The following is a 15738-nucleotide window of genomic DNA, read 5'->3' on the forward strand; positions in this document are numbered from 1 at the left end:
GCTAAAAATATTCCACTTGCACAGCCAACCTCACGCAAGAGCTTTCTGGAAAAAAAACCTTTCAGAGCCATTAGGAATCGGCGGCCGCCGCTGGAGAGCAGCTCAGCCGGCTGCCGGCAGCGAGCGCCTCTCGCCCGCGTTGGGCGACTCGGCCTCCGCGGCGCAGGGGAGCCGCTTTCTGCGCGCGTTTATCCTGCCTGCGATGCTTCCCACACTTGGAGCCGCTTCGAACAAATATTTTTGTACCCAGCTCTGTAATGTCTGCAAAACTGCCCAAGCTCAGTGCACGGAGCTTGGGGAGCAGCGTTATCGCACAGACTGCAGCCAATTCAGATTTTCTTCCCTCCACCCCGTATTTGACTTTGGAGGCTGCCCAGCGGGCTTCCCCCGGGGCCGGGCGCCGCGGGGCGGCTGGGAGCCCCGGCACAGCCCGGCGCGCGGCCGCTCGCCCGGCCCTGCCTCTCGCCRGCTGTTTGCCTTGCTGGAAGAGGAGGCGGCCGAACCTCCCGCGCTTTATTGACTTTGCTCTTACAGGGCTCGCACGAAGGGCGCAGATTAAACCCGTCCGAGTAACTCGGCGAGAAAACAAACATCCGTGACACGGGGAAGATAAAACCGCACCGGTCCCAGCGCCTGTTTGCCGGGCTCGGGGTTGAGGCAAAGCGCCAGGAATCGGCTGCCATCGGCGAGCGCTACGGCCAGCTGCGATGTGCCGGGAGCAGGGAGCCGAACGGCGCTCGCGCCCGGCCCGTGTCCCCGTGCCGAGCGCCGAGCGCGGCGGCCCCRGGAGCGCGCGGCTCGGCGAGCTCGTGCTCAGGCCTCCGACGCRTGCGTCTAGGACCGCGAACCCCCCRCGACTGCCTCCGCCGCCCGCAGACACCGGTGCGGGCTCCGGCGCAGCGTGCTCCCCGCAGGCGCCCGCGTCGCAGGCTTGACGCCTGGACGCCGCGGAGGGTCGCGGGCTGCAGGCGATGCTGCGAGCCCCGGAGCTGCCGTCACCGCCGCTTCCTCCGGCTGGGCTCCGAAGGGCCCAGGAGAAGCGCTCTGCCGTCGCGAGGAGCCGCGGCTGGTGCCGACGCACCGGGGTAGCGTGCAGCGTGCTCGCAGCTGGCCAGAGAGCAGCGCAAGGCAGGCTGCAGGCTGCAGGCTTGGCGGGCACTGAGAATCAGGGAATGAGCAGAAATCGCAGCTTTTGCAAGGGGAATAGTCTCTAAATCCAGCGGCGCGTTTTGCCGGAGACCTCAGCCTTTAAGCATTACGGTCAGGGAAGAGAGGAAACGGGCTGTTTAACCCCCGTCGGAGCTCTCTGCGTTGAACAAGCCTTTTTGAAGGTTTCTTCTTTTTTAATCTCGACAGCATTTCTCTAGCCCTTGCAAAGCGGCGACAACCAAACAAGAAGGGGGGGGGCAGGGAGAGGGAGCCGGCTCCCAAAGGCGAGAGGGGCTGAAAGAGCGGCGGGCGGCCTGGCGCACCGCTCAACGGGCCCGGTGTGCACGGCGGTGCTGGGCACCAGTGGGCTCATTCCTGTGCTGCTGGCGACGCCGCTTTGGGGCCCGCCGAGCCCCCCGGCTGGCTCCGGGCGCCCGCCGCGCGGGTCGGCACGGCACAGCGCGGAAGGAGCTCCTGGCGCCAAGCACCCGGCCGGGCTGGCGGGGGGACACACGTGGTTCCCATTATTCGCCTTTTCCTAGGCTTGGTGCCCATAAATAAAAGAATACACTTGCAAAGATCAGGAGGAGGAAAGGGAGGGAAAAAAAAAAAAGAAAAATAAAAGCAAACCAAACAACTCCCTTTGCAGCAGGAGCTGCTGCCCCGGACGTACCCAGCCGCGGTCGGACGCTCAGCAATAACAAGGGGCCGCCGGCACAACGGGGCTTTTGTGCGGGGAGCAGCGGCTGCGCGGGCCAGGCGGCGAGCAGCGCGTCCCCGCGGCGCGCCCCGCTCTGCCACGCTTTTACCCCCAGCCTGGCGTTTCGCCTTCGCCGGGGCTCCGGGGCGAAGGCTGAGCCRCCTCTTCCCCGTCCCTGCCTGAGCCAGAGCGAGCGGCAGAGCTTCCAGGGAGGAAGAGCAAACCGGTGCTGCCCCGCGCGCACTCTCCCCTCGCGTCCCTTCCGCAGCTCGCAAACCCGACTCAGGCCAAAGCCCCGCGCCGGGCTCAGCAGGAGCACGGGCAATTTAATCAGCCGCTGCGAAGCTGGAGCTATGGGAGCGGCTGCGGGGCAGGCGCGGGGTGCCAAGGAAGTGCTGGCAACGCAGTGCCGTCGGGGGGAGGAATCGGTTTATTTTAAGATACACTTTGCGTCGGAAGAAGGGGCATTTTAGCAGCCTGCAACAGAAACATGAACCACACGGTTAACCTGCCCGTTCGGCCTTGGCCAGCCTTGCCGATGTTCAGAGTCCACACGAGTTTCTTGAGACAGAAAAAAAAAAACAATTCAAACTGTACAACTTTTTACAGGGTGCTTAGCTGGGCTCACTTTTTACACTGCTGTACATGCTTGGGATAACTAAGTGCAATTGTATGCAGAGCCAATACATCACTGTAAGCCACTAATGAAGATAAAATAAAAGCTGCAGTGAGTGGAAGCTGAACAGATATACAGGCAATTTAAGATTATTGTGTTTCTGATTCTCCAGGGATTATTTGCCAAGAAAACCAGGAGCGGAGCAAGGCCAGTTTATGAGTTTTGCTGGTCACAGCGCTCCCTCCCCTCGCACAGGGAAGTATCCACTCATCTGAGTGGCTTCAGTTTGTCTCAGGCTCTATTTACAATYGACTTTGCACCAGTGCAATTAAACAGCTCATCGCTTCCCAAGATTGTGCAACGTTCCTGGCACGAGATTATTTCAGGATCTCGACAGTAACGCTGCMCTGTGATAGCCTTGAGGAACCAGAAACGCAGTGGCCAGCAAAAGCTTATTGCCGGTTCTGCCACCTGGAGGGTCTCCGCACAGCGGTCCTGACGGCGGCTGCCTGCGGTAGCCGCTGGCAAAGCTGCCCAGCCGCGGGCAGCAGCCYGGCAGCGCGGGATCCGGGCGCGTTTCCCAACGGCACAGGGCGGATCAGCGCGGGGCGGCCGGCGGGAGCCGGGGAAGTGCCCGCGGCGGGTAACAGCGCTCTCCTGGCTGAGGACATACACCACGGAAGCGGCGGCCAGGACGTGCCGGAGGTGAGAAGGGAGCTTACAATAGGGAAAAWTGAAACTCCGACGGGAGGTGTGAGCGGAACCGCAGGAACCGCGGGAACCGCGGGAGCGCAGAGGGATCCATCGCCCGCCGCCGGGCCTCCTCCCCGGCCCCGCTCCCACTCGGGCTCTGCTTGGGCTCCAGTCCCCGGCGGCCCTGCCCGGGGCTCCCCTGCCGGCACCCCGCAGGGCTCCTTAGCAGCACAACGGGCGCCCGCCCCTGGCCCCCTCCGTGCCCCGGGCCGGGCCACGGAGTCCGGATGCCCTCGGAGCAGGACGCCGCCGTCCTGCGCGGCGCCTGGCTTCCCAGTGCCACCAGCACTACCTCCTTTTCCGCATGCAGGTCTCGAGCCTTCCCAGCTCTTCGTAGGCCTGGTAGAAGACGTCAAAGTCTCTGGCGCTCCAGCCCCTCCAGACAGCCAGGCACCACTCCATGTTTTCGTTCTCAAAGCAGCACACCACCGTGTCCTTCGCAACGAGAGCGGCATCCACCAGCGTCCTGGGSAAGGAAGAGCAGAGCAGAGGCTGGCGTCAGGGCGAGCAGCTCCGCTAGCCAGCGCACCGCCGCTGACCCGGCCGCCGCTGCCTTTCCTTACCAGCCAGCGACGTTTTTGCAAGCCACAAACCCTCAAGAAAGGAGGGCGCAACAAGGAGAGGGCCCAGAAACTACGCCAGGGCAAAGGCAAGCGGTTCAGTGACACGGGCGAAGGTTTTGAACGGGAGGCGGGTGCCTCAGCACGCAGCTAGGTGTCTGCCGTGACRCTGCGAAGCTGCTGTTAATCTCATTTCCTACATCCACAGGCTCCGACCTGCTGCCAGCCGAGTGGCCGCGAAGCGGCGGGCACCAGGCCACGGCGCCGGAGCCGGGCACGCGGCGCCCACCGAGCCAAGGGCCCCACGGCATCTTTGGCAGCTGCTTTTCATTTCTAAGCCGCCTCCCTTCCCTGCTCTGGCAGCCCACCCCGCTCCGCACAGGCCTCGCGGCTGCCGCCGCGGCACCGATAACGCACGCCGGCAAAGCTCTCCCACCCCGGTGGGTAACGGCCCCGGACGAGGCCGGTGCTGGCCACGGGTCTTCCCTCATTTTGTCCTCCAGGAAAAGAGGGCGAGGCGGTCGCCGTCGCGCCTGAAGCGGCCAGACCGCGAGGCACCGAAGCAGGACGAGCCTGCAGGGGCCCGATCATCTGAACGGCAGGCGTAGTTCTTCTCTGACGCTTCCGTATTAACTGGGTAAAGAAGTGGGGCCGGGCGGTAACAGAAAGAACATCCCCCCCCGGCTCGCAGACGCTCCGGTAGGGACGCAGGGAGCACTTTGCTCTCCTGTTGCGTTTGCCCAGCGGTAAAAACTGATCGTTTATAATCCTCAGCACTGCTTAATGTCCATGCGTTTGGACCGAAATAGTGCAATCCCAGACTGGCGTTTAAATGATCAGCAGAGACCTGCCCTCCTCCCTCTAGCAATTATTTATTTACTCGGTCACTCGTTCGCCGTACGAAGCGTTTTCAATGACCGCATGTAGCTGCTCCCCCCTGCGCCGCGGGAACCTTCCCCGGCCCGTCGCGGCCGGCAGCACAAAGTGCTCATTTAGAGCCAGAGCTTCAACGCGATCCACGGGAATGCAGCCGCAGAGCGGCGCCGGGCTCGGCCGTAAATGCCCTGCTTGTTCTGCGCGCCGGGTCGCGCCCGCCGCGCTCCAGCCCACTCCCGCCGGGTGCCGCGCGGGGCGCCCGCCCGCGGGGCAGCGCTCACCGCGCCGGGCGAGACGCTCTTCACCGCAGCGTCGCGGCGGGGTTGGGGCCCAGCTGGAGGTCACAGCACCGTCCTCCTGCAAGGGGAAGGCCCGTTGCTCGCCCCCCGAGAGGCCGGGACGGGGCATCCCCGCGCAGTGGCCTCTCCTCCGACGGGGACCTGCTCAGACGGTGACAGTGCCGGCAGCACAGGGGACGCTCCCCAGAGCCCCCCTCCGCCACCCCGTCCCCTCGGGCACCTGCACGCCGGTGGGGAAGGTGCTGTCGAGCTGAGCCTCACCCGTAGGGAGCCAGCTCCCCGGCCTTCAGCACGGCTATCACTCTGCCCCGCTGCGTGCCGGACTCCTTCTCCAGGCCGATCACGATGATATCACCGCCTCTCCTGGAACGGAAACGAGAGACCTCACCTGTACTCGGTGACGGACAACGGACGGCACAGGTTAAACCTCYGCCGCCTGTGCTACAACCCCCCCTCTCCGCACAGGCCCTCCTGCCGGGAAGGTGCACTGCGATGCCACCAAGGGGCATCCTGCGGCCACTACAGTGAGCGCCCTTCTGGCAGTCAAAATTGGATGTCCSGTGGTCTCGGTGAAGCCAGAAACCAGCTGGGGGGCGGACAGGACTTGCCAGAGCTGCCAAGGGAGCGAGGAAGCTGCCTCCATTTGTTGTTTCCTCAGGAAACAGGGCTTTTACTCTCACCACCCCCTTTTTCGTTCTGCTGAAAACAAGCCCCTAAGTCCTTAGATTGAGCCATTCCRCCCAATATTAGGTATCTTTAAAAAGCAGAAAAGCTGGTGTACCAGTGTACAAGGTGCGTTGTTTCTYTATGCCAAGCTGACTCCTGGGCAGGTGTATCACACTGTGGATGCAAAAGTTCCTGCATATTCCACTGGCTCAGGCTCGTTTCACACTTGGCCCAGGAGGGTTTGCAATAAAGTTGCTTTATTGACCCACTTACCTGGGGATCCATATGAGGTCTTTGACCGGAAGAATCTTCACAGCTTGGAGATGCTGCGTGTTGTCACCTACAGGCACAGCATCATGGTCTGGGGAAGGTTTCAGTTCATGAAATTTGTCAGACTCTTCAAAGTCTGTGGAAATTGGTGCACTAGAAGAGCTCATGGGCGAGCTGGGCAGGCTGGAGGAGGACCGGGTTATCCTGTTAGGAGGCGAGGAGGAGTAGGAAGACACAGAGCAATAATCTGTGAGCGAGTCCTGATGGTTTAGGATCTGGGTGCCAACCTCCGGGCTGTAGATAATGCTCATATCCACCAGCGAGTTTCTCTCCAGYGCTTTGCGGTTTATCGGTGTTGTAGCTGGGATGGCTGCAAAAGGCTGCTGGATCGTAAACATGTCTCGGAGGGGGCTGCAGTCTCCGCAGAAGTAGCGCGCGCAGAGCTGGTAGGTGGTAACATGATACATCACCAGGAAGTTGCTTTTATCATCCAGACACCACACCACCTCCTCCCCATGGCACTCGGAGTTGCACACGATGGAGGTGATCACTGAAGGGGGGCTGAAGGGCTCCAGCCTCCTGCTGATCTCCATGGTGGTGCAGTCAATGATGAGAACGCCGGGGCCGTTGCTGTACCACACCTCCGCTCCGCTGTGGGTTATCTCCATGGCCTTCACGGGGTACGGGTTCTGCCGGGGGTCATCATCGGGAATGTTGAACTTGGACCTGTTCGCTGTGTGGGAGCACAGGTAGGAGCAGCTGTCCCCTGGGATGCCATGTGCCACTGAAAACACTGCTACAAGTCCATCGGACAAGCCAGCCAGCACCACGTAGGAGTTCTGCAAAGAAGAGACGGCAGATTTGCTGTCCAGATTCTTTACCTCTGTTCAATACCAGAGCTTTCAATCCCAGGCCCTGGCTGCCTCTCCCAATCTTGTAAGTAGACTAATAATTTACCCCAAATCATTCAGTGATAACAGCAACATAAAAAGAAGTTATTACACACAAGCCACTGCAGAGCCATACTCCTCTCACCCAGTGTCACCTCTCTCTTCACTGGTCAGGAAGGCTAGAAGGACCTGGCAGCCTGCCCTGGAGGTTAACAAATTCAGGCTGGAATATGTTCAGAGACAGCCATCGTGGTCCTAGGAACCCAGCTGTAGAAACCCAGCTCATTTCCAAAGAGGAGCAAAGCACGGTGCAGCTCTTGCTATCAGCACGGCTAGGAGAGGAATGGAAGAAATGCAGGGGGAGATGGGAAGATGGAGACAATCCTCGAGCAAACGAGGGCACGCAGCCATGCTCCCTGTCCCACATCTGGTGATTCGACAGTACTGCTCCTCCCGAGGACACGCTCCTGCTCTGCGATTCCCAACACCTTTCGGAGACCCCAGCAGCAGCAGCAGCAGCAACTCAACAAACTGGCTGCTGAGTGCAGCAGGGAACTTTGCAGGTCCTCAGACAAGCTGCTCCTGCGTGGACAGACGGGCTGGCGGGGGGAAGGCCTGGGAGCACCGCGCCGTGCGGAGCCCGGCCCCACGCCGCTCCGTTGGATGCCCCGGCAGCGCGAGGTGCCAGGGACGCAGGCATGCCGCTCCGCGTGGGCCAAACCCAGGCATCGCAGCCTGGCGCAGAGCGGGGGCCGGCGAGGCCGCCGCGGCCGCCCAACCCCGGCTCCTGCAGCCTGGCGCGGCCGCATGGACACTGCAAGCTCTGCTGAGCAGGTGCGGAAATGGGTCTCCTGGGAACAAAATTCCCCGTGACCCCGAGGCTTTACCAAACACTTCTCCACCTGCAAAGCAGATAAAGCCATACTGAYCTCAAAGGCCTTTCTGCTTCCTCCCCATGGAGCAATGGATCCTAAGAATGGATCCATTTTGCCCACCGGTTTTTCTGCTGCTGTTGCAATCTAGCCGGACTATGCACAGTAAAGTTATCGACATGTCCAAACAACAGCGCAGCAGACCTGATGCCACCTCYGCCTGCAGCGGCCCCTTCCCGGCGGCGAGCCACATCCGCAAGGTGCCTGGGACACCCGCAATGTTGCCTGTCCCCTGAGACCTGCCCATCAYCCCTCCCTGCTCATATACCAACAGGAAACCTGCGTCCCGCCAGGGATCTGGGTTATGCCAGCCCCATAAGACAGCTCCGCAGCTGTCCAAGTCCATAGAGTCCAAAATCAGCATCTCAAGCTGAACTCAGACATTACAGACCAGATAGCACGGGGTAAGTATTAGTTTAGCGTTAGTATTGGTTGCAGGGCTCCTAAAGAGTGTCGGACAAAAGCACATTATCTGCATGCAAGGTCTGAGTAAAACCATGAGYGCGCTGAGACCGTGTGACTAATTCAGATCACAGCAGAGTTTTACTGTAATGGGAAAAAACAGGGAAGCAAGTGGAAAGTTGTGAAATGGACTTGGATTTTTACTCTAACTCAGTGCTGTCCCAATTCTCTAACCACTAATTAGAAGAAACCCAAATGGCCTGCAGTGTTTGGTGCCATGTCCCTGCTGCCGTGTGGATCTGGTGCAAAGTCTCCCGGACCTGGATTTGCCAGGGAGTTACATCAGTTGGTTGGAACATGGCATGATGTTTTGCACAAGCTGGGATTTTTTTTTTTTGGAAAGGAGTTTGATTATTTAAAACAGAAGAAAACACAGCAGAACAGCCCATATTTCTCTGGTGAAAATCATCCAGCTTTTCCAATCCGAAGGACCCTGTGTACTAAGTGTTTCTTACCGAAAACGAAAAATTTGTATCAAAGTGGGAACACCCAAAATTAAAAGGTTTAATTTCATTTTTTTAATGACCTACAGGAAATCACTGTCCAGTTTCATTACTAGCCATGTTTTAAGAGGCCTGTGAGTTCCCTGATGCCAGGGCAACGCTRCTAATCTGCTTAAGCTGGCTTGCTTTAATATAAGGTGGGTATGTGAACCCCAACTGTCCCTACCTCAACAGAAGGCACTATTAAGCCTTGTGGTTTTCTCTCATTTGATTTGAAAATGATGAATTATCCAAGTATAGTCTTCAGAAAAAAATATTTTGATTTCCTTGATTAGCATCCGCTACTGCAAAACAGAATCAAGGTTCCCTGTTGGATATAACAGGCCAAATTCTCCCCGTGCAGGGAAATCAACGCTGTAATTGGCAGAGCCACATCGCTTATACCCGCTCTGCTTTGCTGATGATGCCAACCCTGCCAAGCCTCAGACGTCCTGGGATATCGCAACAGTGGAAGCAAATTTGGAAGATATTTTATGCATAGAGACCTCTTTACTCATAGCCTTGGAGACCAGAACCTGCTTTATCCAGCCGCTGCTGTTATCTCCTCATTTAGGAAACGAGGARTAAGTATTCCCATCCTGATCCAACCGTCCCCTCGCCAGCAACCTGCTTCTTCGAAGAGCGCTGCTCAGGCCGCCCGTCCCCGGCGGCTTTATTAGGTGCTGGTGCGGCCGGGCAGCGAGGCAAAACCCTCCGAACCTGGGTAATAAAGCAGCGACCAAACGCAGGCAGGGCAGCAGCCTCCAGAAACCTTAAGTAACTTTCTCAGAATTCGTTCTCAACATTTCCGCTCCGCGAGGAGCCAAGAAAAACACGGCAGCAGAGCTGCATTGGAAGTCTCCGTCGAGCCAGGAGTCCCGCAGCGCCGGCGAGGGAGCCTGGGAGCAGGGCCGTGCCGCGCAGCACCCACCGGCCCGCGCCCCCGGCCGGGCCCGCCGGCGAGGCCGCCCCGAGCGGCTCAAAGCGCCTCGGTCCYGTCGTCCCCTCCTTCCCCGCAGGGCTGGCACCGGACGCCGCAGCAGGCTGCGGCCTTTAAACGCAGCTTTTGTTTTTGCTTGTTCCAGTTTCTCCTTTTTTTTTTCTTTTCTTCTTTTCCTGCAAGAGGCCAGAGCCTCACACACCTTCCTATTTCTCTTTTCCTCAAGGTTTCTTTGTAGGAATGCTACAAGCCAATTAGAAAGCATCTTCTTYTGCTCTTTTTAACCTGCTTGCTTGCTTCTTTGCTTTTCTGAAAGGAAATTTATAGGGAATTTTATTGTTTGCCAGAGGTGATGATACCAGTGACAGAAAATATCTACAAAAAGCTAAATTTTACATGATTTTTCCTCACAGGCCGAGTTTTGGATTCTGGGCCCCTCTCTGCTGCTCTTAGATTTCCATGATGCTTCTTTTGGATGAAAAACCAAGCTCTGGAAATTATTTCTTTTGGATCAGTCTTCCCTAGGCGATTATAAAGAATTCCCCTTTGCAGCACCAAGCCTCGACAAGTTACCTCCCATCCCATCGGCTACATGGCGTTCTTCCTTGGGAAAGGCCGACGTTCCCATAGCAAGCGTCTCTCTCCTCCACCAGACACTAAAAGCTATTCGATAACTTTGCTATAACTCACTGYTCTGCACAGCAAGTTTGACAAGTGTAACTTTGGCCTTTCCACTTAGCTTTTCTGGAAGAACTGGCTGTTTCGAAAAACATCTTGCCAACCTGCTCTGCACATCCCCATGGCTGCTGGTGTGGCCATTTCACTGCCAAATTCATTCATAGAAAGGAGAGAGGAAAAAGTAAGTCCAGTAAGCTGAAAAGGAGTGAGTCGAAGGGCTGTGGATTGCTGGAAGCTTGGGTAGGGTCGGGGGAGGAAGGGAGGTGTCTAGACTCAATATTCCTATTGTAGGGCCTGGCATTATTTATGACATTTCCTAGGCAAGCCACAAACTGAAAATAGAAACCAGGAGACATCAAGCCACTTGTAAGCCCTGAGGAACGGCTCTGCAAAGCCGTATGACAGTGGAAAAGCTGAAAAGGAAAGACTTGTTCCCCGCCCTGGACAAAACCTCAGGCAGCATGACAAAGAAACTTGCCCTGCACATCAGAAATGAGAAGCACTGCAGGTGTGGGAGCCAAGCAAGCCAACAGATGTACGYAGCCTCCCGGCGGGTGAAATCCATCCCTGTGCCAACCCGAGCTCTGTGTCCTACTTACAGCATGGCTGCAAGTGAAGTGGTCCACCTTACACTAACCATCTGCCAGTCTACAGCCATGCAGCAGACTGAGCAAACAAGCCAGAAAGGGACAGTAACGCAGACCGGACACATGGTGCAAAACAGCTCCGCTGCCACTCTGAGAACTGCTCCATACTGAGCTTTCAGACACATACCAGTCTGCTGGCATTTGCAAAAACTACACAGCTACCAATAATGTTGGAACGTAATTATATGTTTTTATTCCAGGTGGCTGTAAGCAAACCGGAGGTAATTTAGCCAGAAAACAGTTTTTATACATCTCCCAAGACTCGCCCGCAATAGGCAGTAATGTTAGATTTCTCCTGCCAGCAACTGGATGTGAGCGTTTCCAGAAGCAGACAGATAGTATAGAACTTTTGTCATTACCCAAGGAGGCAGTTCTCGGGCTGCCTTTGTTATCTAAATGTTCTCATCCAAAAATAAAGGGAAGTGTGGCTAAGCACAGATAATATTTAAATATGATTATGCACACAAATAGCAGCATGCAGACACACCAGGAAAGGAGTGGGTACAAGAGCTAGTATAAACTCAAGTCCTGCATCAGCAGTTACCAAAGTCTACACTGATCATTCATTTATGTCCCCTCCACTCTGCTTCATCAGACTAAACCACCTCTTCCAGTGATGCAGAAACACAGCTGGAAAACTTCCTTGCTGAGRAACTGGACACATTTGGAGTGTTTTCTCGGCAGGCTTGGAAGTGCCAGCTCTGGTCCCCTGACTCAGGTTCATGCCCACATCTCTGTCCGCTGCTCTGCTGGCAGAGGCACAGAGACCTAGAAACCCTGTCCTCATGTTGCCAAATCATTCCTGAGCATTGCAGAGTCCTTCAAGGCTGGCTAGGGACAAGCAGCCCTAGCACTGGCTGCCTGTCCCAGAAGCACACAGCCCCGGTTTCACCAGCTTACCTTTTTGATGACAGGCATGACCAGGAAGCAGCTCACGGTAGCGGGAGTGTCTAAGCCCTTCTGTGGCGCCTTCAGAGGACACATGCCTTGCAGCCCGTACACAGAAATCTTCTGGTCCTGCCAAAGAGCACATAAAATCCCACGGATTTCAGTCATCTTTCATGATTTTCACATTTTGAGACAAAAGCAAGATCAAATTGGCTCCCCAAACAGTTTTTATTTATATTTCTGGATATTCAGAGCCTAGGTTTCATTTTGCTGGAGAGCATCTGCTGTGCCTGTGGGTGCAAAGGATGTACTGCCTTCCCCTGAATGGCTATGGTGATAGGTGCACTAGCCAAAAGCCACCAAAACCACCCCCAACAGGAGTTTTATCATCATGTCTAAGGAAATAGATGATATTCCTGACTCCACACAAATCTACCGCAACATGCCAGGACATCTGCAAAGACAACAGAAACATGCATGTTATTTTGCATTAACCTGTCAATTCAAGTAAAGCTAATATAACTTTGTATGTGAAATTATACCTGCTCTACACCTTGTAAATCTGCCACACTGAAACAGAATATCCAATTTGGAGAATATCAACCCATTTAATTTTGATCAAAAGGGTGGAAAAAAATCCTTTAAGATTTCTGAATTGTAATTTTTCTATACTTTTTTAATGAAAAAAATGTGAGTATTTGAACTTTGTCTAGATTTGGGATGACAGAAAAAGTCAAAATATCTTACTCTCCTAAGGGGAAAAAAAAGATCTTAACTTTCAATAAATTCCAGCATCCATACCAGGGCTGAGTGAATTAACCAGCACAYATTATTCATTCAACATGCACAGTCTTTTTATCCTCTTTGAATTTTAGAAATATTCTTCTATTTGTTTTAGCTATTTTTTGTTTGCTTTGTGTCAAACGATTGCGTCAGAACCAGCTGACACTTAACATAGCCCTTTCTGGAGAGTAGATGGAGGCTCAGAGAGATAAATCAGCCATGCTCATTCAGTCTTATCTTTTTAGTCGCAATTTTCCATGGTGAATAGAAAACTTGTGTACCCATTCCCACCAATTTTCAAGTCCCTCAGGCCTCTTGCAAAACCCCACCCTTAATGCATGGTTTCTCTCACTGTTTGCTGTTATCACATACAGATAAGGACATTCACCAGATGAAACCCTCAGGACAGATATGCCACAACCTGGAGAGTTTCATCCTGGAAAGCCAAGATTCCCACGATCACGTTGGACACCAGGAGGCACGATTTCAGTCTAGATCTTGGCTAAATGATAGATGGAAACAATACACCAGGAGACAGTGGATGCAGAGTCAGGCTGCTCATCCAAGACACCCATTCCCTCAAACACTCTTGGCTTTTACTAATTTAACGGGCTCTTTCTCGTGATTCATGTCTCCCTTTGGTGGGGTGGTGAAGCTCAGGTGACGCTTACCTCCGTGGCTGCCCAGAGTGCGTTCTGAAATTTTAGCTGGCAGCACAGCTTCATTCCTGGACAGCTCATCCTCTCCACTTCTATCACTCCTTTCTCGGGATTCACCACCGTGTAGTTTCTGAAAGGAGCAAACACAGTTTACTATGGCTAGCTGCTTGCTGCAGACCGCTCTGGGATGGTACTCGGGGCATTTGGCAGGGACGTGCTAAGATCAACGCTTCAGCCGGACGCTGCAGATGGAGGTGATGCTGCAAGACTTGCCAGCCTCCAAAAGGCTGTCGTAAAGGGAGAGGAACCTGGCGACGCCTCTGCTCCTCCCCAGGGAGCAGATATGCAAGGGCCTTGGTGGAGGCTGAAGTGAAGCTATCTGACTTTGCACTGAAAGGGATTCAGAGCACTTACACAGTCTGTTGCTATAACGCAGCTGTGAGACAAATTGCTCCAGCTGAACGGCAGTAATTAAGAGCGGGGAGGTCTTAGACCTTCTTCCTCGTTGCAGTCTCAGGAGAACATGTGCTTATTCTCCAACTGCACTGCCTCAGTATTATCTTACTTTAGTGCTTATTCTAGGGCACAAAAAAACCAGCACTATTCTCTCAAGTAAGAGTAAAGATCTGTAACCTGATAAAATCATTTACAAATATGACTAATTTATACTCTTGTAACTAAAAGGATTGAGTTTATTATGAGCTTGGGGAAGCTTATTGGGTTTGGGTGTTTGAACGACTGGATATTAACGGTCACATCTGTGAACCCCAGATGTTTTACCAACTGTAGCACAAGCAATTACACATCCTGAAATCTGTCAGATGTAAGTAATTTGTTATTCAGCAGTCTCCAGCAATTCAACTGTCCAGTCAGGAAGCAGATTCACTGAGATATATTGCTGTGAATATTTGGAAAACATCCATGTATTCAAAATACATCTGTGAGTCCCATGTGTTTCACCAGTTTTAGCACGAATAGCTATACTGTCTGCCTGGAATGACTGACCAGGCACCACAAATAGCAAAGCAAATAGTTCATGAACAAATCACATACCCTTCCCATTAGGTTAATGCTTCCAAATAGTGCATATATTAATACAAAATTCAGATCAGTTTGTGAATGGTTTCTAAAGAAAAAGGGGGCTATAAAAATCCATAACATCCATAAAAAGCCTGACTAGCCACAGGTCATACGCGGTTGAGCAAAATACCTTCATCTCAGTCACAATTTAATAACATTTAAAGCTCAAGCCTATTCAGTATAACACACATTTTACTGGAAGCGTACGCTCGGATGCACACGGACCTTCAGGCATGTGGCTAACTCCTGATGATTTCAGTAGGATTTTAGCATGTGCTTAATTACTTTGCAGAACAGAAATGGACCTGCAGTTTCAATTAGGAAAGGTTTAGTGTTAAATGGCCTCATTAGGAAAGGCAGAACATGTCTGTTCTCATGTGCAAATGCTTCATCCTGTGTGTGTGAATCATTACACTGCCCTAATCTTCTCCTCATATTAACTGAAGCAGAGTTAAGCTCATTAAATATCCTTTATAAAGCAACTGCTGTTCCCAATTAAAAGAGTTTGGGAAAACACTGTTCAGTCCCTTGGCATTCATCCAAATTTAGTTTCACCTTCTTTACCTCCATCCCAGAGGCATAAGCAAAGACACTGAAGGATTTTTACCTTAAAAGAAAAGAAAGAAATGACAAACAYGAGCCATCTAACCTAGTGTCTTCCTTCCCGTCCCAGAACACCACAGTATACTCCTGTCCTTGGGAGCAAAAGAAGGAAGACTGCTTCCCGCAGGACAGTAGGTACATAAAAGTTGCAAAAGTTGGATCTTTCATTTGTCCTACCACAGAAATGGCCAGTGGACGCTGTGGAGAAAGGAAAAGAGAAAGACATGTATCATACAGATACTTAGAAGTCCAGAACAAATAATAGATTCATAATAGTCATTATTTACTAACAGGAGAGCTAGGAAATGGGACTTTTTAAATAAAAGCTCCTACTAGGTACTCAAAGCTGCACCAAATTCTCCTTACAAATCCAATCACATTAGTTCTTMGCATCCGTTGTTTCCCACTCATTGATGCCCAAACTTCTTCTTCACTTCCATGGTTTAGTCTGTTTTTCCTCTTCAACATTTTATCCATAAATTTCTTCAGCCTTAAGAATTTAGGAACCTGACCCAGTCTCACGGCACAGTCTAGCTATTTGCAAACTGAGCTGATCTTTGTGTGAAGCACAGGATCTCTGAAACTCCACAGCATAATTAATGACAAACACGATACAGCATAAGCCTTTTTTCATGTTTTAAATCCTTTTCTTATCCCCTAACATCACACTCTATAATCTCAGGGTTTCCAAGGTCTTTGTAGTTATATTCACAGCATGCTACTGTAGCTGTTTCTAGAAATTATGGGTGATGTCTTGCCCTGGTGAAATCAATGGTTTAACTGCCACTGACATCAAGGGACCTTC

The 15738-nt window shown here is 53.2% G+C and overlaps 1 protein-coding gene across 2 annotated transcripts in view; it reads right to left on the minus strand.

Annotated features, from left to right (window-relative positions):
* Positions 1–2261: 2261 nt before the first annotated feature.
* The window catches only part of LRRK1 (leucine rich repeat kinase 1), a 79859-nt gene continuing 66382 nt past the window's right edge, over positions 2262–15738 (minus strand). For both annotated transcript variants that reach the window (XM_085308594.1, XM_085308593.1), the window contains exons 29-34: positions 14980–15131; positions 13263–13380; positions 11821–11937; positions 5893–6728; positions 5215–5316; positions 2262–3684 (exon numbers count right to left, since the gene is read on the minus strand). In XM_085308594.1, coding sequence (XP_085164720.1) covers positions 3507–3684; positions 5215–5316; positions 5893–6728; positions 11821–11937; positions 13263–13380; positions 14980–15131 — 1503 coding nt within the window. In that variant the 3' untranslated portion in view covers positions 2262–3506. The remainder of the gene's footprint in view (positions 3685–5214; positions 5317–5892; positions 6729–11820; positions 11938–13262; positions 13381–14979; positions 15132–15738) is intronic.

Source organism: Rhea americana, unplaced genomic scaffold (genome assembly GCF_003343005.1).
Source record: "Rhea americana isolate MKP2758 unplaced genomic scaffold, rheAme1 scaffold_28, whole genome shotgun sequence".
Taxonomy (NCBI): Eukaryota; Metazoa; Chordata; class Aves; order Rheiformes; family Rheidae; genus Rhea; species Rhea americana.